General features: G+C 42.7%; 1 protein-coding gene across 6 annotated transcripts in view; it reads left to right on the plus strand.

The window, feature by feature from the left end:
- The window catches only part of LOC124038241 (bifunctional heparan sulfate N-deacetylase/N-sulfotransferase 2-like), a 194987-nt gene extending 172668 nt beyond the window's left edge, over window positions 1-22319 (plus strand). For all 6 annotated transcript variants that reach the window (XM_046353852.1, XM_046353850.1, XM_046353851.1 and 3 more), the window contains 11 exons: window positions 4311-4398; window positions 4549-4703; window positions 6288-6473; window positions 16876-17004; window positions 17288-17470; window positions 17679-17775; window positions 18375-18498; window positions 19927-20101; window positions 20439-20609; window positions 20806-21018; window positions 21174-22319. In XM_046353852.1, the coding sequence (XP_046209808.1) occupies window positions 4311-4398; window positions 4549-4703; window positions 6288-6473; window positions 16876-17004; window positions 17288-17470; window positions 17679-17775; window positions 18375-18498; window positions 19927-20101; window positions 20439-20609; window positions 20806-21018; window positions 21174-21299 (1647 nt within the window). In that variant the 3' untranslated portion in view covers window positions 21300-22319. The remainder of the gene's footprint in view (window positions 1-4310; window positions 4399-4548; window positions 4704-6287; window positions 6474-16875; window positions 17005-17287; window positions 17471-17678; window positions 17776-18374; window positions 18499-19926; window positions 20102-20438; window positions 20610-20805; window positions 21019-21173) is intronic.
- Window positions 22320-22651: the final 332 nt, after the last annotated feature.

Consider the following 22651-nt stretch of genomic DNA (forward strand, 5'->3'; position numbering starts at 1 on the left):
TTCGATAATGTGCATATTTATATCCAGAAATCTGTTTACATTGGTGCCTTACGTGCAGTAATGTTTTGATTCCAAAACATCCAGTGATTTTGCAGAAATACTCATAATACACATTGATAAAAGATACAAGTGTTATTCACAGAATTAAAGATATACTTCTCCTTAGACTTCTCCTTGTCAGATTTCAAAAAAACTTTACAGAAAAACCATAATCTGAGAACAGCGCTCAGAACCCAAAACAGCCAGAGGAATATCCGCCATTTTGGAATGAACAAAGTTAGAAACAACACCATAAATATTCACTTACCTTTGATGATCTTCATCAGAAGGCATTCCCAGGAATCCCAGTTCGACAATAAATGACTGATTTGTTCCATAAATTTCCATCATTTATGTCCAAATAGCCACTTGTTGTTAGCCCAGTAATCCATCTTCATGAGGCGCAGGCACTTCATCCAGACAAAAACTCGAAAGGTTCCTGTGCAGTCCTTCAGAAACATGTCAAATGATGTATGGAATCAATCTTTAGGATGTTCTTAACATAAAACATCAATAATGTTCCAACCGGATAATTCCTTTGTCTTCAGAAATGCACTGGAACGAGAGGTAACTCTATCGGGGGTGCGCGTCATGAGACCAAGGCTCTCTGCCAGACCACTGACTCAGAGGTCTCATGAGCCTCTCCTTTATAGTAGAATGCTCATTCAAGTTTCAAAAGACTGTTGACATATGGTGGAAGCCGTAAGAAGTGCAACTTTATCCATATCTCAATGTGTAAAAACAGATTTTTTGAATTTGTCAAATGTATTTTAAAAAATGATATCACATTTACATTAGTATTCAGACCCTTTGCTCAGTACTTTGTTGAAGCACCTTTGGCAGTGATAGCAGCCTCGAGTCTTCTTGGGTATGACGCTACAAGCTAGACACACCTGTATTTGGCAAGTTTCTCCAATTCTTCTCTGCAGATCCTCTCAAACTCTGTCAGGTTGGATGGGGAGAGATGCTATTTTCAGATCTCTCCAGAGACATTCGATCGACTTCAAGTCCGTACTCGGGTTGGCCACTCAAGGACAATCAGAGACTTGTCCCGAAGCCACTCCTGCATTGTCTTGGCTGTGTGCTTAGGGTCGTTGTCCTTATGGAAGGTGAATCTCCTCCCCAGTCTGAGGTCCTGGGAGCTCTGGAGCTTTTTTGTCAATGATCTCTCTGTATTTTGCTCCATTAATCTTTCTCTCGATCCTGACTAGTCTCCCAGTCCCTGCTGCTGAAAAGCATCCACATACCATGATGCTGCTACCACCATGCTTCACTGTAGGGATAGTGCCAGGTTTCATCCAGACGTTTGGCATTCAGGCCAAAGAGTTCAATCTTGGTTTCATCAGACCAGAGAATCTTGTTTCTCATGGTCTGAGAGTCCTTTAGGTACCTTTTGTCAAACTCCAAGCGGGCTATCATGTGCCTTTTACTGAGGGGTGGCTTCAGTCTGGTCACTCTATTATAAAGGCCTAATTGGTGGAATGCTACAGAGATGGTTGTCCTTCTGGAAGGTTCTCCCATCTCCACAGAGGAACACTGGAGCTCTGTCAGAGTGAACATCAGGTTCTTGGTCACCTCCCTGACAAAGGCCCTTCTCCCCCGATTGCTCAGTTTGGCGGAGTGGCCAGCTCTGAGAAGAGTCTTGGTGGTTCCGAACCTCTTCCATTTAAGAATGATGGAGTCCACTATGTTCTTGGGGACCTTCAATGCTGCAGACATTTTTTGGTACCCTTCCCAGATATGTCCCTCAACACAATCCTGTCTCAGAGCTCTACGGACTATTCCTTTGACCTCATGGCTTGGTTTTTGCCATACATAGACAGGTGTGTGCCTTTCCAAATCATGTCCAATCAATTGAATTTACCACAAGTGGACTTCAATCAAGTTGTAGAAACATCTCAAGGATGGTCAATGGAAACAGGATGCACCTGAGCTCAATTTTGAGTCTCACAGCAGAGGTTCTGAATACTTATGTCAATACGGTATTTCTGTTTTTTTATTTTTTATGAATTGACAAACATTTATACAAACCGTTCCTTCGTAATTATGAGTATTGTATGTAGCTTGATGAGGGAAATTTTGTATTTAATCCATTTTAGAATAAGGCTGTAACGTAACAATGTGGAAAAAGTCAAGGGGTTTGAATACTTTCCGAATGCACCATATGTTATGTCCTGATCTCGTTATACCAAATGGCTGTGGGCTACAGTAGTTCATTTAGCAGACAAGATTTCCATATAATTATGCGGCATTATTTTATATTAAAGCTGAATTGAAATAATATTTTTTCCAAATGATTTGAGGGACTGCGCACTTGCGGCTATTCTGTGTTGAGCAGTTAACAAATAAATATGTACTCCTATCTGCTTAATTTAAAGTTATTAATGTAACTTTAGTTGTTCCTACAAACGTTGGGCTATATGTTTTGATTTTCAATACATTGTTAGGCTGCGTGATGCGACTTTAATTATGATTTGATAAAAGTTTCTTGAAAGGCATGAGCTCTGCTTTGTTTTTGCGCAGGCTATACACACCTCATCAGTCTCTCATTCACAATCTGACAAGCACTTGATAATGCCTCAACTTCTTGGGAACATCCATTTTGTGTGGCCGTAATGAACCCTAAAAGAAATCCCTGTTTTTTGCGACCAGTGGCCGTTGTGCCCTTGGCCCCGTGTGCTGCATTGTGCCCTTCTCCCAGAGTGCTGCGCACTCCGAAGCACCTCTCACTCACATGGCTCTCCATCGCCTGATCAGGTTATCCTCAGAGGCTACAAGTGAAGACAGACACATCAGGGATGCAACTGCGCGCGTTCTTATCCATTTCCGAGGTGCATATTGAAGATATTGGAAGAACGGTCCACGTTTACTTTTTGTCAGCCAACAAGATGAGTAGGCCTAATGAACAGCAAAAACACAAGCTTTTGTCAATCTACTATCCCCTATAGTACAAAAGTTGACCTATTCTGTGCTATAAATAAATATTCCAAACATAGTCTGGGACAGTTGTGGGATGTGATAGATCTCAAATTAATACAACCACTAGCATAAAAAAAAATGTTTTATGTAATGTGGCTGACTCAACAGTTCTGAACGGTTCGCTTAAAATGTTGATAAACTATTAGGCTATTTCTTAACATTATAAGCGCAGGAATGCGCACACGGCAGTAGGCTATAACCTTCTAATGTTCCATTAGTGGGGAAACACCATTATCAAAAGTGACTGCAAATGCGATTATGCATGTAATGCTTTTATTATAAAGGTGCTTTTTTATGGTGATAATTATCTTTTCCAAACTTGAAACTCACCCGCTGTTTATGTATGCCAGTTAGACTTTGCCAAAATATCAGCGACAGTGTGTGAAAACCTTGTGAAGACTTACAGAAAACGTTTGACCTCTGTCATTGCCAACAAAGGGTATATAACAGAAAGTATTGAAACTTTTGTTATTGACCAAATACTTATTTTCCACCATAATTTGCAAGTAAATTCATTAAAAATCCTACAATGTGATTTTTTTTCATTTTGTCTGTCATAGTTGAAGTGTACCTATGATGAAAATTACAGGCCTACTCATCTTTTTAAGTGGGAGAACTTGCACAATTGGTGGCTGACTAAATACTTTTTTGCCCCACTGTAAGTGATAGGCTAATATTGTCACCTATCAGACTATTCTTGATTTAATCTGTGACCGACCGGCTCGATTCGGTCTTATGTAGCAACATTTGAATTTGTGTTTTTTTCCATTGTATAAAAGTAAAGACTGAGAAAATGGTATATCATATACTACAGTTGAGGAACAATGGGAAAGTAATTCTGCTTTGAAAGTTGATACATTTGTAACCTCACTTTTGAGAAAATGGCCATTGAATACGTTGGTACACCTACTGGAGAGCTCTTCTTTGTCTACACCCATTAAGCATCGTTCACACCCTTTTAAGCTTTATCACCATGCCTTAGCATCAGCAGCATCAGAGCTTGGAGAATCCTAATTACCGTGACTCAATGGTCATGTGGAATTTGACTGCCTTCATAACTCGTGACTGCTGGTGTGGCGGTAATACGGTCACCGAAATAGCCTAAGATATTATACATTTTACAATTTCAAAGTGTTATTCCAACATTGTGTGGAAATATATATGAAACACAGGAAAATCATGTTTTTGACTGCTCTGGGCCTTTAAGTTTGTCAGCAACATGATCGTTTTTAAAGCTAATAACTGCAATTGTGAATATAAATCCTATTCCTCTGTCATGTCCTCGTTTGCAGGCCTTGCTCAAAACGCAAAACAAGCTGCGAATGCTGGTCCCCAATTTTACCTTCAACCTCGGCTTCTCTGGAAAGTTCTATCACACAGGTGAGGGCATCACTAAGTGAAAAAACAAAACATACCCTGTACTAGACAGTGTCACTGTAGATTCTGAGTTTGATGGTGTCATTGAGAAACTCTGTACCTATTATTTCCTTCTCGCCCTCTCTGCTCCCTTTCTCTTCCCTACCCCTCCAGGCACAGACGAGGAGGACCGGGGAGATGACATGCTGCTAAGACACAGGAAGGAGTTCTGGTGGTTCCCCCACATGTGGAGTCACATGCAGCCCCACCTGTTCCACAACGTCAGCGTGCTGGCTGAGCAAATGAGGCTCAACATGCTGTTTGCCCAGGTGAGTGTGCGTCCGTGGACATCAAGCATCATAATCATACTATAGCTCTCTCTGGTAAGATGCCGTGTATACAGTATGCTCATCCTCAGCACATCGTAGTTAGGCATGTAGTTATGGCCTTGTTGATCCAAATGGTGAGTGGTAATTTAATTTCTGGATGCTGGCCGTTGTGGATTTATCCTTGTGAGCAATTACCTGTCATTTCATATGCACAATGAATGAATATATATATAATATCTACCATCCAATATCCTTGTGCTTCAGCTTGTATGTTAGAGTCTGGGGACTTGGCCATATACCAAATAAAAATCAAATAAGGCCCATTCTTAATGTACAGTAACATGGCTCACAGACATTGGTGCAAAAGATGCCCCCAAGGCTGTCTTATTGATGTAGTGAGAAGCATGCTGCCCCCAAGGCAGCTGTGCCTGTTGATGTAGTGAGTGGCATTGTGAGTCAGGGGCCTGGGCCCAGGGAGCAGACGGTGTCAGCGGGTGTGTGTGTGAGGTGAATACTAGCCAGCAGCAGCGTCCCCTCTCAGTAATCCCTGCTGCCAAACAGCTGCCCTTCTGGCTGACAGTGATGGACTGTGTCTCTGAGTGGTCAGGGGGGAGAGAGAGGGTAGTGGGTCCTTCATCACGGCTTAATGAGCATCAATGAGCTAGCTAGCCAACTTCTTTCGCCAATTAGCTTCACCTGGCCTGTGTGCGACGGTTGCAAAGTTGGTTTGTCTTTGTATACTCTGTGGGTCTACTTAGGGACCGTAAATAAATTACACAATGTAAATGGGACAATAATTTCATGTTGCACATCTTTTAGTTGTTTCATTAAATGCTTTAAATATTTGTGTAGGAATTTCTACAATTTATAGTTGTTTTGAGATGAAGTCTCATTGCGATATCGAATGTCAAACCAAATTGTACAGTGTTTGTATACATATTAATGTTGTGTCAGACAAGTATATATTCTGGGTTCTGTAGGGGTAAAGTTATATTCTTCAAAAATCAATGGGTATCATTCATTTATAAGTAAAATAATTACGTAGCAACTGCGGATTCTAGCTTTAAGCATTCCCAGCACTCTGTGTTCTGCCAGCACAGTGCCACGGTACCACACTATACATTCAGTTTGATGTATTTGTGTTAGTCTATAAAGCTGGGCTCTCAAACTTTGTTCTAGGAGAGCTACCCTCTTGTAGGTTTTCGCTCCAACCCCAGTTGTATATATCCTATCAACCAGCTAATTATTAGAATCAGGTGTGCTACATTATGGTTGGAATGAACATGTTTGGAGATCCCTGCTCTAAAGAATTTAAGCTCCTGCTGATCTTCCTGACTGTTGCCTTTTTTACAGTGTCGTGATTTGTAGATCAAGCAGGGCTATGTTGCCCTCCAGTGGAGAAGTTGCACATCATTTTTTCTGCTGCGTGTTTGTTTTGAAGCAGACGGTGACTCATTCATGATCATTAAAATGGCAATTTCATCACATTTGTTATTGCAATTTGTTCTGGGTGTCCCTAGACACTTCTGACATCCGCCTTTCTCTCTGTCTCATATCTATCCCCATCCCCCTCTTCCCCTCCAGGAGCATGGGATTCCTACAGACATGGGATATGCTGTGGCCCCCCACCACTCGGGGGTCTACCCTGTCCACAGCCAGCTGTATGAGGCCTGGAAGTCAGTGTGGGGCATCAAGGTGACCAGCACAGAGGAGTATCCTCACCTCAGACCAGCGCGCTACCGCAGGGGCTTCATCCACAATGGCATCCAGGTCAGTCAATCAGTTTATTGAAGGAGAAGTTGACCCAAAATCACACATTTCCCAAATGATTCCATACCTTGAAATGAGTTTGGTTGAGTTTGCCTTCTCCCTCTCTCTCCCTGCAGTCTAGAACTGGAATGAGTCTCGTGACGTATCTTTGTGCACTGCTAACTCTGTAATGTTGTCAGTCAACAAGCCATTGAGAAAATTCTTTGTTTTAATGAAAGCGTATGGCCGAATGAGCTGTTTTTAGCAAAAGTACCATTGCTTTTGAGACAGGAAATGTGTACTTTTCCACCTAAAATGACTGAGATTATTTTAGATAATTATTTGATGTGGCCGACTGAAACAACAGCGGAGATGGGCAACAGCTGTGCATGTGCACTCTCATGGGCAAACTCTGTGACATATACAGTACCGTTCAAAAGTTTGGGGTCACTTAGAAATGTCCTTGTTTTTGCCCATTAAAATACCATAAAATTGATCAGAAATACAGTGTGGACATTGTTAATGTTATAAATGACTATTGTAGCTGGAAATGGCAGATTTCTTTTATGGAATATCTACTGTCGTGGAAATGTCCTTAATTACCAAATGATGAGAGAGCAGATCACACGAGTCAGAGTTATGCTTAATCTTCACCTTTAATAATAATTAAGCTTTTGCAATAGCATTTTGACTTTCAACAGTTCAGTATCTCTAATGAAAAGTTGAGAGTGGCCAACATAATGGCAAATGGGATCTTTTATAGCAAAGATCCAACCCCCTTAGACGACATGACAAACCACAGGTCTTTGGAACTTACACAAAGAAAAAACCTTACTTCAGAGAGGAGTATCCCCAAAGAAGACAGAGTTGGCTATAAATTATCGTTCAGTTTGGTCTCCTAAACAAAGCTCTTATATCTCGTCCTTGGTACAAAATGGTACCAAGACATTACCCACACCCTAAGATATATATCAAATTGTCATTGAGATACAACCAATTCTAAATACAACCAATCCTGGACAAACTCACGGAGAGGAGAGTGAGGCATATAGGTCAACATAGGAACAACAAAAGAGGGAGCATAGAATGATTCCAGACACTGCCATCCTCCTCTCTCCGATGGGAAAAGTAGGGAGTGACTGGCACACAGACACAGTGGGGCAAAAGATATGTTTACACATGATGATACCTTGACCTCTCCCTTCTCTGCGGCCCAAACAACTTAGTCCTGACAGAGAACAGATAACTGCCAATGGCCACCACTGTAGTACAACAAAATACATTCTTATGAGAAATAACTCATAAGCATATCATGAAAATAAAACATCTATCTATTTGACCTAACTAATTCTGATTATTCCCCAACACTACATAGGCATACAGAGGCCCATTTTCAGCAAGCATCACTCCTGTCTTCCAATGGCACGTTGTGTTAACTTTCTTCTAAAACTCATCAGTCTATTCTTGTTCTGAGAAATGAAGGCTATTCCATGTGAGAAATTACCAAGAAACTGAAGATCTCGTACCACGCTGTGTACTACTCCCTTCACAGAACAGCGCAAACTGGCTCTAACCACAATAGAAAGTGGAGTGGGAGGCCCCGGTGCACAACTGAGCAAGAGGACAAGTACATTAGAGAAACAGTGAAGAGGCGACTCCGGGATGCTGGCCTACTGGATATTTTCACAATGTCTGATGTTGGCTAGCCATAGCTTATTTGCATGACAAAATGTCAGGCAACTGTATAGACTTGTGTGGAATACCTGGAAATATCACATTAACATAAGTATTCAGACCCTTTACTCAGTACTTTGTTGAAGCACCTTTGGCAGAAATTACAGCCTTGAGTCTTCTTCGGGATGACGCTACAAGCTTGGCACACCTGTATTTGGGGAATTTCTCCCATTCTTCTCTGCAGATCTTCTCAAGCTTTGTCGGGTTAGATGGTGAGCGTCACTGCACAGCTTTTTTCAGTTCTCTCCAGAGATGTTCGATCGAGTTCAAGTCCGTGCTCTGGTTGGGCCACTCAAGGACATTCAGAGACCTGTCCCGAAGCCACTCCTGCGTTGTCTTGGCTGTGTGCAGTGTTTGGAAGGTGAACTTTCACCCCAGTCTGAGATCCTGAGCACTCTGGAGCAGGTTTTCATCAAGGATCTTTCTGTACTTTGCTCTGTTCATCTTTCCCTCAATCCTGACTGGTCTCCCAGTCCCTGTGGCAGAAAAACATGCTGTCACCATCATGCTTCACCGTAGGGAGGGTGCCAAGTTTCCTCCAGATGTGGCATGGCATTCAGGCCAAAGAGTTCAGTATTGGTTTAATTTGATCAGAGAATCTTGTTTCTCATGGTCTGACAATCCTTTAGGTGTCTTCTGTCAAACTCCAAGCGGGCTGTCATGTGCCACTCTACGTCTGGCCACTCTACTATAAAAACATCATTGATGGAGTGCAGCAGAGATGGTTGTCCTTCTGGAAAGGTTCTACCTTCTCCACAGAGGAATTCTGGAGCTCTGTCAGAGTGACCATCGGGTTCTTGGTCACCTCCCTGACCAAGGCACTTCTCCCCCGATTGCTCAGTTTGTCCAGCTCTAGGAAGAGTCTTGGTTGTTCCAAACTTCTTCTGTTTAAGAATGATGGAGGCCACTGTGTTCTTGGGGACCTTCAATGCTGCAGACATTTTTCGGTACCCTTCCCCAGATCTGTGCCTCAACACAATCTTGTCTCTGAGCTCTACGGACAATTCCTTTGACCTCATGGCTTGGCTTTTGCTCTGACCTGCACTGTCAGCTGTGGGACCTTTATATAGACAGGTGTGTGCCTTTCCAAATGATGCCCAAGCGATTGAATTTACCACAGGTGGACTCCAATCAAGTTGAAAAACATCACAAGGACGATCAATGGATAGGATGCACTTGAGCTCAATTCTGAGTCTCATAGCAAAGGGTCAGAATACTTCCTTTTTTCTCTTCTTTTTTTAATAAGCAAAAATGTCTAAACATGCTTTCGCTTTGTCATTATTGGGTATTGTGTGTACATTGACGAGGAAAAAAAATATTTAATCAATTTTAGAGCAAGACTAATGTAACAAAATGTGGAAAAAGGGAAGGGGTCTGAATACTTTCCGAACAACTGGCACAAGTATTTGATGAACTTGAATGACTGGATAAACCCAATTGACTTTACGTATTTTTATTTTAATATGTATCACACACGTACATCACACTTTTGAAGAAATTATGTCTAGCAAAATATAAAGTTATGCTAGGGGGGTTGAGTGGGAAAAAAAACCCTGCTTGAATGTTTGGGATTACATTTTTTGTGACAAATATATTATATAAACAACAATAGTTGCTTTATTGGTCCATTTGCATGGATATTCTTTATTTATGCAGTTCACAGTACCTAACCTGACACAACACACATCACAGGCTGAGAGCAGTACATACCTGTAACTTTGACAATTCACGAGGATATTTAACTCTGATGGCATTTACCACACAGCATGGGAGAGGCATCCGGACTTCTGGAGCCAGTGTCTCATCGCAGAAGACGATGTTGTATGAGACCAGTCTGAAGTGTATCGAATTACAATTATAGATCGAAGGGCAAAGTGGATTTGAGAACCTGGAGCAGCAGCCATGCACTTACAACATAAAACTTTTTTTACAATATGAAAACCGGTTCTTCTTTGCCGTTCTTAGATTTAGCTGTTATTTCAAGTTCAATGTGTAGGCCTGTGTTTCCTATATCCTACTCATATAAAAGATGCCAAAACATTGTGATAATGTGTGTTTGGCTCATGTAAAAACATAAACTCACAACGGTCCAGCTCATAGAGGTTTCTGATAAGTGATTATTCAATAAAGTAAAGTTCAGCTACTTACACGTTGGATAACTGTCCATTTGACCCAAGTGGAACTGGGTTGTGTCTCCAATTTCTTTTTGGGATATGGAAAAAAATTCCAGGACACCAGAGTTGATGTGAGCAGCAAAATCCTATTTGTCACGAAAGGAAACTAGCTGCTCTTCATCATCAATAAGTTGGTAATTTAATCAAATTCTCTGCAGCATACGCATTCTTCATGAGTCTGCATTGGTGCACAGTTACCACAACTACACCACCAATCTGTGTTCATCCTAGGGATGGGCTGGAGCTGTGGTCCTGATGCTGTGGCTAGAGCCAGGCCAGCCATCTGAAGCTCAATTTGCCTGAATTCTTCATCACAGTATTCAGGCTCAAATAAATATGGTTTGGCGACACCATCGGCACCCCTACAGTAGTTTTCTTCATCACTCACAAGTATTTAGTCCTTCAGACGTCTGTAGGTTGATGTTTACTTCATATAACTCATCTCTAACGCTCGGCTTCTGTCTTCACTTCTCTCCCAAATAAATGTATTCAAAAATTAAGTAAGAGAGCTAGAGAGGGAGCTAGCTAGCTAACTAATTTGAGTATCATGTAGTGAGTAGCCTAAATCTATCGACGTTGCATTGAGCTGGGTGAATGGAAAATGAATGAGCCATCCAATATACTGTAATAGAAATAAGGCCATGCACATAAATAAATCATCGTTCTCCCTCATTTTAAATGGCATCGACCACCACTGTTCCATGGGTATTAGTCTGCCATCAAACATCAACAGTAACACATGTAGCCTATAGAGCCCCACAGTGTAGGTGTCATTAATACCCATAAAACCTAGCTGTCAAACATGAAACTGGTTCCAATCGTTTTTTTCACCATTAATTTTTTCCCATATGGGATTTTAGAACACCTTCAAAAAAGGTCTCTGTTTCATGTAGGCTTTCCCTGGTGTGACGTTTTGATAACTGTGTAAATCTCTCTCGACAAGGTGACTTTCTTTGATCAATATATTCGTCACTATTTACTCTGTAGATTCGAAAATGCTAATTAGCATCAAATTAGACAACATGGTGTAGTGGTGTAAAGGACTTTCAGTTGAAGTCGGAAGTGTACATACTAGAGGTCGACCGATTATGATTTTTTCGATACCGATTATTGGAGGACCAAAAAAGCCGATACCGATTTAATCGGCCAATTTTAAAATGCAAAAATAAATGTATTTGTAATAATGACAATTACAACAACACTGAATTAACACTTATTTTAACTTAATATAATACATCAATCAAATCAATTTAGCCTCAAATAGATAATGAAACATGTTCAATTTGGTTTAAATAATGCAAAAACAAAGTGTTGGAGAAGAATGTAAAAGTGAAATATGTGCTAACGTTTCAGTTCCTTGCTCAAAACATGAGAACATATGAAAGCTGGTGGTTCCTTTTAACATGAGTCTTCAATATTCCCAGGTAAGAAGTTTTAGGTTGAAGTTATAATAGGACTATTTCCCTCTATACCATTTGTATTTCATTAACCTTTGACTATTGGATGTTCTTATAGGCTCTTTAGTATTGCCAGTGTAACAGTATAGCCTCCGCCCCTCTCCTCGCGCCTCCCTGGGCTCGAACCAGCAACACAATGAAAACAGCCACCACATCGAAGCAGCGTTACCCATGCAGAGCAAGGGAAACAACCACCCCAAGGCTCAGAGCGAGTGACGTTTGAAACGCTATTAGCATGCGCTAACTAGCCAGCCATTTCACTTCGATCACACCAGCCTCATCTTAGGAGTTGATAGGTTTGAAGTCATAAACAGCGCAATGCTTGACGCACAACGAATAGCTGCTGGCAAAACACGTGAAAGTGCTGTTTGAATTCATGTTTACGCTCCTGCTTCTGCCTACCACCGCTCAGTCAGATTGTATGCAACACAGGACATGCTAGATCATGTCTAGTAATATCAACCATGTGTAGTTAACTAGTGATTATGATTGATTGTTTTTTTATAAGATAAGTTTAATGCTAGCTAGCAACTTACCTTGGCTTCCTGCCTTTGCGTAACAGGCGGTCATTCTCCTTGTGGAGTGCAACAAGAGAGAGGCAGGTCGTTATTGCGTTGGACTAGTTAACTGTAAGGTTGCAAGATTGGGTCCCCCGAGCTGACAATGTGAAAATCTGTCTTTCTGCCCCTGAATGAGGAAGTTAACCCACTGAACAAGGCAGTTAACCCACGTTCCTAGGCCGTCATTGAAAATAAGAATGTGTTCTTAACTGACTTGCCTAGTTAAATAAAGATTCAATAAAGGTGTAAAAAAAAAGATAACTTCAAAAATCGGCGCCCAAAAATACCAATTTCCAAGTGTTACGAAAACTTGAAATCGCCCCCAATTAATCGGCCATTCCGATTAATCGGTCGACCTCTAGTACATACACCTTAGACAAACATATTTAAGCGCAGATTTTCACAATTCCTGACATTTAATCCTGGTAAAAATTCCCTGTCTTAGGTCAGTTAGGATCACCACTTTATTTTAAGTATGTGAAATGTCAGAATAATAGTAGAGTGATTTTATTTCAGCTTTTATTTCTTTCATCACATTCCCAGTGCGTCAGAAATGTACATACACTCAATTACTATTTGGTAGCATTGCATTTAAATTGTTTAAGCTGGGTCAAATGTTTTGAGTAGCCTTCCACAAGCTTCCCACATTAAGTTGGGTGAATTTTGGCCCATTCCTCCTGACAGAGCTGGTGTAACTGAGTCAGGTTTGTAGGCCTCATTGCTCGCACATGCTTTTTCAGTTCTGCCCACAAATTTTCTATAGGATTGAGGTCAGGGCTTTGTGATGGCCACCTTGATTTTGTTGTCCTTAAGCCATTTTGCCACAACTTTGGATGTATGTTTGGGGTCATTGTCAATTTGGACGACCCATTTGCGACCAAGCTTTAACTTCCTGACTGATGTCTTGTGACTTTGCTTGAATATATTCACAGAATTTTCCTACCTCATGCCATCTATTTTGTGAAGTGCACCATTCCCTGCTGCAGTAAAGCACCCCCACAACATGATGCTGCCACCCCTGCGCTTCACGGTTGGGATGGTGTTCTTCGGCTTGCAAGCCTCCCCCTTTTTCCTACAAATATAACGATGGTCATTATGACCAAACTGTTCTATTTTTGTTTCATCAGACCAGAGGACATTTCTCCAAAAAGTACGATCTTTGTCCCCATGTGCAGTTGCAAACCATAGTCTGGCTTTTTTATGACGGTTTTGGAGCAGTGACGTCTTCCTTGCTGAGCGGCCTTTCAGGTTATGTCGATATAGATACTTATGTGCCTGTTTCCTCCAGCATCTTCACAAGGTCCTTTGCTGTTGTTCTGGGTTTGATTTGCACTTTTCACACCAAAGTACGTTCATCTCTAGGAGACAGGACACGTATCCTTCCTGAGCGGTATGATGGCTGCGTGGTCCCGCGGTGTTTATACCTGCGTACTATTGTTTGTATAGATGAACATGGTACTTTCAGGCGTTTGGAAATTGCTCCCAAGGATGAACCACACTTGTGGAGTTCTACCATTATTTTCTGAGGTCTTGGCTTATTTCTTTAGATTTTTCCCATGTTGTCAAGCAAAGAGGCACTGAGTTTGAAGGTAGGCCTTGAAATACATCTACAGGTACACCTCCAATTGACTCAAATTATGCCAATTAGCCTATCAGAAGCTTCTAAATGCCATGACATCAATTTCTGGAATTGTGATACAGTGAATTATAAGTGAAATAATCTGTCTGTAAACAATTGTTGGAAAAATTACTTGTGTAATGCACATAGTAGATGTCCTAACTGACTTGCCAAAACTATAGTTTGTTAACAATACATTTGTGGAGTGGTTGAAAAATGAGTTGTAATGTCTCCAAACTAAGTGTATTTAAACTTTCGACTTCAACTGTAAGTAATAATACTTTAAAGTACTATTTAAGGTTGGGTTTTTTTGCTATCTGTACTTGACTATTTATATTTTTGACTACTTCACCACATTCCTAATGACAATAATGTACTTTTTACTCTATACATTTTCCCTGACACCCTAAAGTACTTATATTTTTTTACATTTTGAAACTTAGCAGGACAGGAAAATTGTCAAATTCCCACACTTATCAAGAGAACATCCCTGTTCATCTCTACTACCGCTGATCTGGTGGACTCACTTAACACAAATGCTTTGTTTGTAAGTTAATGTCTGAGTATGGCTATCCATAAATATAAAAAATAAAATGATTAGGCTGTCTGGTTTGCTTAATATAAGGAGTTAGACATTCTAAACACGGTCTGGCTCAGTGCCTCTACTTTTAATTCCAGTCTGACTAGATGGAAAGGGTCTGTTGTTTTTTTCCACCAGCCACTCTCTCTGACGTCCAAAGAATTAAATGTTTTTGTGTGTGTGTGTGTGTGTGTGTGTGTGTGTGTGTGTGTGTGTGTGTGTGTGTGTGTGTGTGTGTGTGTGTGTGTGTGTGTGTGTGTGTGTGTGTGTGTGTGTGTGTGTGTGGTGTGTGTGTTGTGTGTTTACGTTTTCATTGGCTTTCATATACACACGTGTGCATATGCGTCGGTAGGGTTGCCAGTGGGAGGGATTTGGGGGTGGGGGCATGATGACTCAGCCCCCCCAGGTGTTGCATTGCCACGGTGATAGATGACTCACCCTGAGGTCCCTGTGCACAATGTCATGCTGGTGCTTGATTGATGCACTGGCTGCAGAGAAAGGAGACACAGGACACAGAACGCGCAGACACATCACAACCATCACACAATACACAGTATGGGGTAGGAACTAATGGAGGCTACTGGTTAATGGATTAGATGAGGTGCATTTCCCCTTGTCATGTAAGCATTTTGAGCACTTGCAGGAGTGCAAAATCAATCCAATTCATGACTATTGCTGTTTGTTATTATTAGAAACAGTGAACTAGAAGTAGAGGCGTGCCTCCCGAGTGGCGCAGTGGTCGAAAGCACTGCATCGCAGTGCTAGAGGCATCACTACAGACCCAAGTTTGATCCCGGGCTGTATCACAACGGGCCTTGATCGGGAGTCCCATAGGGTGGTGCTCTAGTGACTCCTTGTGGCGGGCGCCTGCAGGCTGATCCCCAGTCGTCAGTTGAACAGTGTTTCCTCCGATGCATTGGTGCGGCTGGCTTCCAGGTTAAGTGGGCGGGTGTTAAGAAGCGTGGTTTGGCGCGTCATGTTTCGGAGGACGCATGACTCGACCTTTGACTCCCGAGCCCGTTGGGGAGTTGCAGCAATGAGACAAGATCAAAATTGGGGAAAAAAGGGGTAAAATAAAAAATGTATACGAATAAAAATAGAATGCACCTAGTCACCCATCAGTCGTCAAACACCTGAACTCCAACAATTACATTGTTTTAAAGAAATCACAATTCTAAACCATTCATACATACGCTGAGTACAGTGCATTCAGACCCCTTCCCTTTTTCCAGCCTTATTTTAAAATGTATTAAATATTTTTTCCCCTCATCAATCTACACAATATACCCAATGATGACAAAGCAAAAACTGTTTTTAGAATTTTTTTTCAAATGTATTAAATATAAAAAACTGATGCCTTATTTACATAAGTATTCAGACCTTTTGCTTTGAGACTCAGAATTGAGCTCAGATGCATCCTGTTTCCATTGATCATCCTTGAGATGTTTCTACAACTTGATTGGAGTCCACCTGTGGTAAATTCAATTGATTGGACAGGATTTGGAGAGGCACACACCTGTCTATATAAGGTCCCACAGTTGACGGTGCATTTCAGAGCAACACTGAAGCATGCATGAGAGCACTAGCTATTCCGGACAACCGATGCGAGCTTTCAAACAGGTCAACATTCACAAAGCCGTGGGGCTAGATGGATTACCAGGATGTGTACTCAAAGCATGTGCGGACCAACTGGCAAGTGTCTTCACTAACATTTTCAACCTCTCCCTGACCGACTGTACATGCATGCATACATGTTTCCTGACTCAAACCTAATAGCACTTTTGATATATATTTGTTTATATAGCTCATTCGGACATATTCTTTCAATAAAACAAAGAATTTGTCCACAATTCGCAGATTTCTCAACCGCTAGGTGACTGACAACAGAGCAGAGCTAGCAGTGCACAAAGATACATTGTGAGTCACCAGACCTGTTTTTGCAGCTTTCCTGATCTAGACTGCAGGGAGAGAGGGTATGGAATCACTTGGGAACTTTTGGATTTGAGGTAAACTTCTCCTTTAATTGCTGCTAGATATAGTAAATCATTCAGGGGTGAGTCTTAAACTTTAAGTTGAATTTTCACTTGATCTCCCATTGACATCAGTGCATAACTAAGTGAAAATGTGACTTAAAACAGAAGTTAAGATTTTCCCTCAGTGCTTAGTGAGAGCTCTTATTAAGGGCTTAGAGTTTATGCAAATATACTAAGGCCCTATTCATTCATTACGTGTTTAGAAAAAAGAGAGTTGGTTATTTCTGTTCCTACACTATTTTTGACAATTTCCCTCTGTCACTGCAGGTGTTACCCAGACAGACATGTGGCCTCTTCACTCACACCATCTTCTATAACGAGTACCCAGGAGGCTCCAAAGAGCTGGACAAGAGCATCAGGGGAGGAGAGCTGTTCCTCACCGTCCTCCTCAACCCTGTAAGTTTAGTTCACTCTCAAGATACTCTGTCTCTCCTTACTGGAGCTGCTACCTCTATATGACCTGAGAAACTTCCATCTGGAAAAGTCCTAGCTTGGGAAAATTACCTGTAACTTTGACTTTTGTGTAAATCATTAATTGATGTCAGTCTGTGCTACAATTTTAGTTTCACGAGTGGGAATTTGCCTAGTGTGCATTTAAGATGCGTAGACAAACAGTGAAAGGTCTCACTTCCCTACTCACCTGTTGGTATAGTCCTCTGACTCCTCTGTCCCCTTCTAGATCAGCATCTTCATGACCCACCTGTCTAACTATGGAAATGACCGGCTGGGCCTGTACACCTTTGAGTCCCTGGTGAAGTTTGTTCAGTGTTGGACCAACTTGCGGCTGCAGACACTCCCCCCCATGCAGCTGGCTGACAAATACTTCCAGATCTTCCCCGAGGAGAGAGACCCCCTCTGGCAGGTTAGGGGACTGCAATGATCAATTATTATTACAGATGTGATAATCCATTTGTTGTTAGTTACTGTTTCCTATTTTAGATATGTACTGTTTATTGAGGTTATTGTTATTACGTGTGGCCCATAATTTAATTTAATTTTGCAATAAAATGACACAATGATAAGCTAGATATATGCATTGGAGACCGTAACCCCTCTTTATCTGTCCTCAGAACCCATGTCATGACAAGAGACATAAAGACATCTGGTCGAAAGAAAAGACCTGCGATAGACTACCGAGGTTCCTGGTCATAGGCCCACAGAAAACAGGTGAGACCCTGCAGCCAACCATTTTCTTAAGACAGCTATACTCTCTCGCTCGCCACATACTCTCTTGGCCAAAATGGATTGCGTGATGGTGTTTGTGGTGGCGAGTTTCAGTCAAAGTGTATATTCATGGGCCTCCCGGGTGGCGCAGTGGTCTAGGGCACTGCATCGCAGAGACTCTGGGTTCGAGCCCAGGCTCTGTCGCAGCCGGCCTCGACCGGGAGGTCCATGGGGCGACACACAATTGGCCTAGCGTCGTCTGGGTTAGGGAGGGTTTGGCCGGTAGGGATATCCTAGTCTCATCGCGCACTAGCGACTCCTGTGGCGCAGTGCGCCTGGGGCGCAGTGCGCGCTAACCAGGTTGCCAGGGGCATGGTGTTTCCTCCGACACATTGGTGCGGCTGGCTTCCGGGTTGGATGCATGCTGTGTTAAGAAGCAGTGTGGACGCATGGCTTTCAACCTTAGTCTCTCCCGAGCCCGTATGGGAGTTGTAGTGATGAGACAAGATAGTAGCTACGAACAATTGGATACCACGAAATTGTGGAGAAAAGGGGGTAAAAACATTTATTTTAAAAGTGTATATTCATCTGTGTTCTCTCAGGCACCACAGCGCTGCACTCGTTCCTGAGCCTCCACCCTGCCATCACCAGTAGCTTCCCCAGTCTTGTCACCTTTGAGGAGATCCAGTTCTTTAGCGGCCCCAACTACAACAACGGCATTGACTGGTAAGACGACTTTGCTGCCCGCTCTGAGATTTAAACACTAATGAAGCCTGTAGCCTTCTTTTGTCTGAACTGATCTAAGAGCCTATATCCATATGGTAGCACCTTCAGAAAGTATTCAGACCCCTTGACTATTTCCACATTCTGTTAGGTTACAACCTTATTCGAAAATGTATTAAATAGCTTTTTCTCCTCATCAATCTATCTATACACAGTACCCGATAATGACAAACTAAAATATATTTTTTTGAAATTTTTGCAAATGTATTAAAAATTATATCACATTTACGTAAGTATTCAGACTCTTCACGCAGTACTTTGTTGACGTGCCTTTGGCAATAATTACTTATAATATAATAATAATAATAATAATAATATTATAATAATTAATTACTTGATATGACTCTACAAGCTTGGTATACATGTATTTGCGGCATTTCTCCCATTGTTCGCTGCAGATCCTCTGAAGCTCTGTCAGGTTGGATGGGGAGCGTTGCTGCACAGCTATTTTCAGGTCACTCCGGAGATGTTAGATCGGGTTCAAGTCCTGGCCTCTGGGCCACTCAAGGACATTGAGACTTGTCCTGAAGCCACTCCTGCGTTGTCTTGGCTGTGTGCTTAGGGTCGTTGTCCTGTTGGAAGGTGAACCTTTGCCCCAGTCTGAGGTCCTGAGCGCTCTGGGGCAGGTTTTCGTCAAGGATATCTCTGTACTTTGCTCCGTTCATCTTTGCCGCGACCCTGACTTGTCTCCCAGTCCCTGCCACTGAAAAACATCCCCTCAGCATGATGTTGCCACCACCGCGCCTCGACACAATCCTCTCTCGGAGCTCTACGGACAATTCCTTCCACCTCATGGTTTGTTTTTTGCTCTGAAATGCACTGTCAACTGTGGGACCTTATATAGACAGGTGTGTGCCTCTCCAAATTATGTCCAATCAATTGAATTTACCACAGGTGGACTCCAAGTTGTAGAAACATCTCAACGATGATCAATGGAAACAGGATGCTCCTGAGCTCAATTTCAAGTGTCATAGCAAAGGGTCTGAATACTTATGTAAATAAGCCGTTTAACTATTTTTAAAATATATTTTCTAAAAGCTGTTTTCACTTTGTCATTATGGGTATTGTGTTTAGATTGCTGAGGATTGTTTTTTTTAAATCCATTTTATAATAAGGCCATAACGTAGCAAAAGTGGAAAAGGTCAAGAGGTCTGAACACCTTCCAAAGGCACTGTGGTTCCTTCCTGCTTACTTGTAGTGTAGTCTTCCTCCATATTGCTCTCACGTATCTATTTCTCCCATATCAGGGAGAATGTATAACAGTATGGTCCATTAGGTGGAAAGGGACATGATGCAGGAAGACATTCAAATGACATACGCTCTGTTATGGCCCTCGCTAACCGTAACTGCTCTCCCCCGGCCTCTCTTCAGGTACATGGACTTCTTCCCCTTCCCATCGAATGTCAGTACAGACTTCATGTTTGAGAAAAGTGCTAACTACTTTGACACGGAGGTAGCCCCTAAGAGAGCGGCCGCCCTGCTGTCCCGAGCCAAGATCCTGGCTGTGCTCATCAACCCAGCGGACCGTGCCTACTCCTGGTACCAGGTGGGTCTGTCACACTCTTAACTTCCTCAGCCATAATGTGATCAGGGTCATGAAATATAAACTGTTCCCAGACCATTTGTCAAGACTGTTAAGTGACCACATGGAAAGGACTCCTGGCTGCCTCACTCCAGAGTAAAGAAATACCATCTGTTTTTATTTGAGCTTCACCTGTTTATTTGCATGTATTTATTCTCAAGAGGCCAAAGGTACAAAGTCTGTCAAAAGTTATCTTGTAAAATCACTTGATGCGGGATTCTTCTGAAGTCTTGACTTCTGATAACCTTTGATAATTCAAGATGTCTGAACTTTAACATTTCCCTTGTGTGTTACCCTACAGCACCAGCGGGCTCACCAGGACCCGATGACCGTTAACCACACGTTCCAGGAGGTGGTGACAGCGAGGCCTTCCTCCCCCCGAGAGCTGCTCATCCTGCAGAGGCGCTGCCTTAAACCTGGGGCCTACGCCACACACCTGGAGCGCTGGTTACACCACTACCAGCCCAGCCAGGTAACATTACATTACTGGAAATACACAAACATACTAAATGTGCACAGCTAGATACTGAAAACTACAGGAGACACCCCCGTGAACAATTCAAATGCATCCATTCAGAAACATGGCTTCACAGTATTTTCCATGATTGATCATGGCAGTACTACCTGTGTGGAATCCAGTATGTGAGAGGTGTGATTCCTGTTTCCAGGTCCACATAGTGGATGGGTCCCAGCTGCGATCCAACCCTGCCCTGGTCATGGAGGGCATCCAGAGGTTCCTGGGGGTCACACCCATCTTCAACTACACCCAGGCTCTGACGTATGATGAAAGTAAAGGGTTCTGGTGCCAGAGGGTGGAAGGAGCACGACCCAAGTGTTTGGGCAAGAGTAAAGGCAGGAAATACTCTGACATGACTCCTGAGGTACAGTTACTCAGACACTGCACATTATCCCATCTTGTCAGCTTGTTTCTCCGAGTGGCCATGTTGTATTTTGACTTCTGCCTAACATGTAGATATGTCTTAACAAGTGCTTCATATAGTCCTTTGCTGACTGTTCTCTGTTGTGTGTATTACAGTCGCGTGCCTTCCTGACGGAGCATTACCGGGAGCACAACAGGGAGCTGCTGAGGCTGCTGAACCGGCTGGGCCAGCCCCTGCCCGCCTGGCTGAGAGAGGAGCTGCAGAGCTCCAGCTGGAGCTGAGACTGGACCTCCCTACGGAACCACAGCCACAGCCTGGGACTGGAGCACTGCCCTGTCTGGCCTGGCACTGGGTAAGAGGGCCCTGTTTACCCACACCCAACACCAGTCACTACAGAGAGTGGAAGAGGAGAGAAGGCGGGAGGACAGCCCCCTATCAGGACAATGGACTCCTCCACCCTGAAATGCCACTGTAGAAACCAATCCTCACGGGAGGGGAATAATGGCCTCTAATAAGGGAGTTAATGAGTTGGACTGCTGAAACAACCCCTCCCTCTTTCCCCTCGCAGTCATCATCTTCATCCAGAAAGTAGAGGACTTGTCTCAGCCTGCAGCCGGTTGGACTGACTGACGCCAGGGTCTGGCAGACTGAGAGGGGATGGGGGGGGGGTCTAATGTCATGTTACCCCCCTTTTTAACAGGAACTGATATCTTGTGGCCCTGGAGTGCATGAATAAACCCGGCAACATGCGTGTGGCCACAAGCTCACACACACACTTCTCATTTCTTCAGAAGAATGAATGTAAAATGTTGTAAATTTGAAAGCTGTTGTATATTGTTGGTGGGGGATGGGTGGGAAATGTGACAGAATAGACATGAACTAAACAAGACAGCAAACTCTAGTGCTATGGACAAAGACGTGTGCCATAGGATGGATGTAGTGCATCAAAGGCCACGGCTCCAACAGACTGTGCATTCCACTACCCAAAGCTGAGGCCTTTGGAGTACATTCTGATAAACAAACGGTCTAATAGGCCCCACAAGTCTACAGAGAAACCCACACACTTTAACCATGCACGTTCTCCCTCACACTCACGTAGGTACCCAGTCAGTTTAGAGCTGTGTAGAAAGAGAGCAAGTTAGAGAGAAGAGGATGAGCTAGAGAGAGAGGTTCTAGGTCTCTCTGCTTGTGAGTGTCTGTCGTAACAGGAGCTGCTGTTTTGTTTTCTGTTTATTTTGCCAAAACTACAAAACAAAGACCAACGCTGTATCATCTCTAATAAACTCAGAGGTTGGAATGGATTGTTCATTTGTCTTTTTTAAACTTTAGCTTCTGCATGCCTGTCAATGCAGGAGCCACTGTAATTTACCCGTGTCTGATGCTGTCTACAGAAGACTGGAATGGAAACGGCAGTGCTTATGTAGTTTAACAGACAGGAGAGTAGAGGTACATATTATAGTCTGCAGTACAGTACTAATCCGTTTTCGGGAAGGCATATTTTCAATGGATAATTTGACTGAGTCACCTTGTAGACTCGCGTATCACGTGAAATACCTCCTATTTAATCATCCTCTCATTCGCACGATGAATCGGTGGAAACCTGTTAAATGGACAAATCATGTTCATTAATCAG

Source organism: Oncorhynchus gorbuscha, linkage group LG06, assembly GCF_021184085.1.
Source record: "Oncorhynchus gorbuscha isolate QuinsamMale2020 ecotype Even-year linkage group LG06, OgorEven_v1.0, whole genome shotgun sequence".
NCBI lineage: Eukaryota > Metazoa > Chordata > Actinopteri > Salmoniformes > Salmonidae > Oncorhynchus > Oncorhynchus gorbuscha.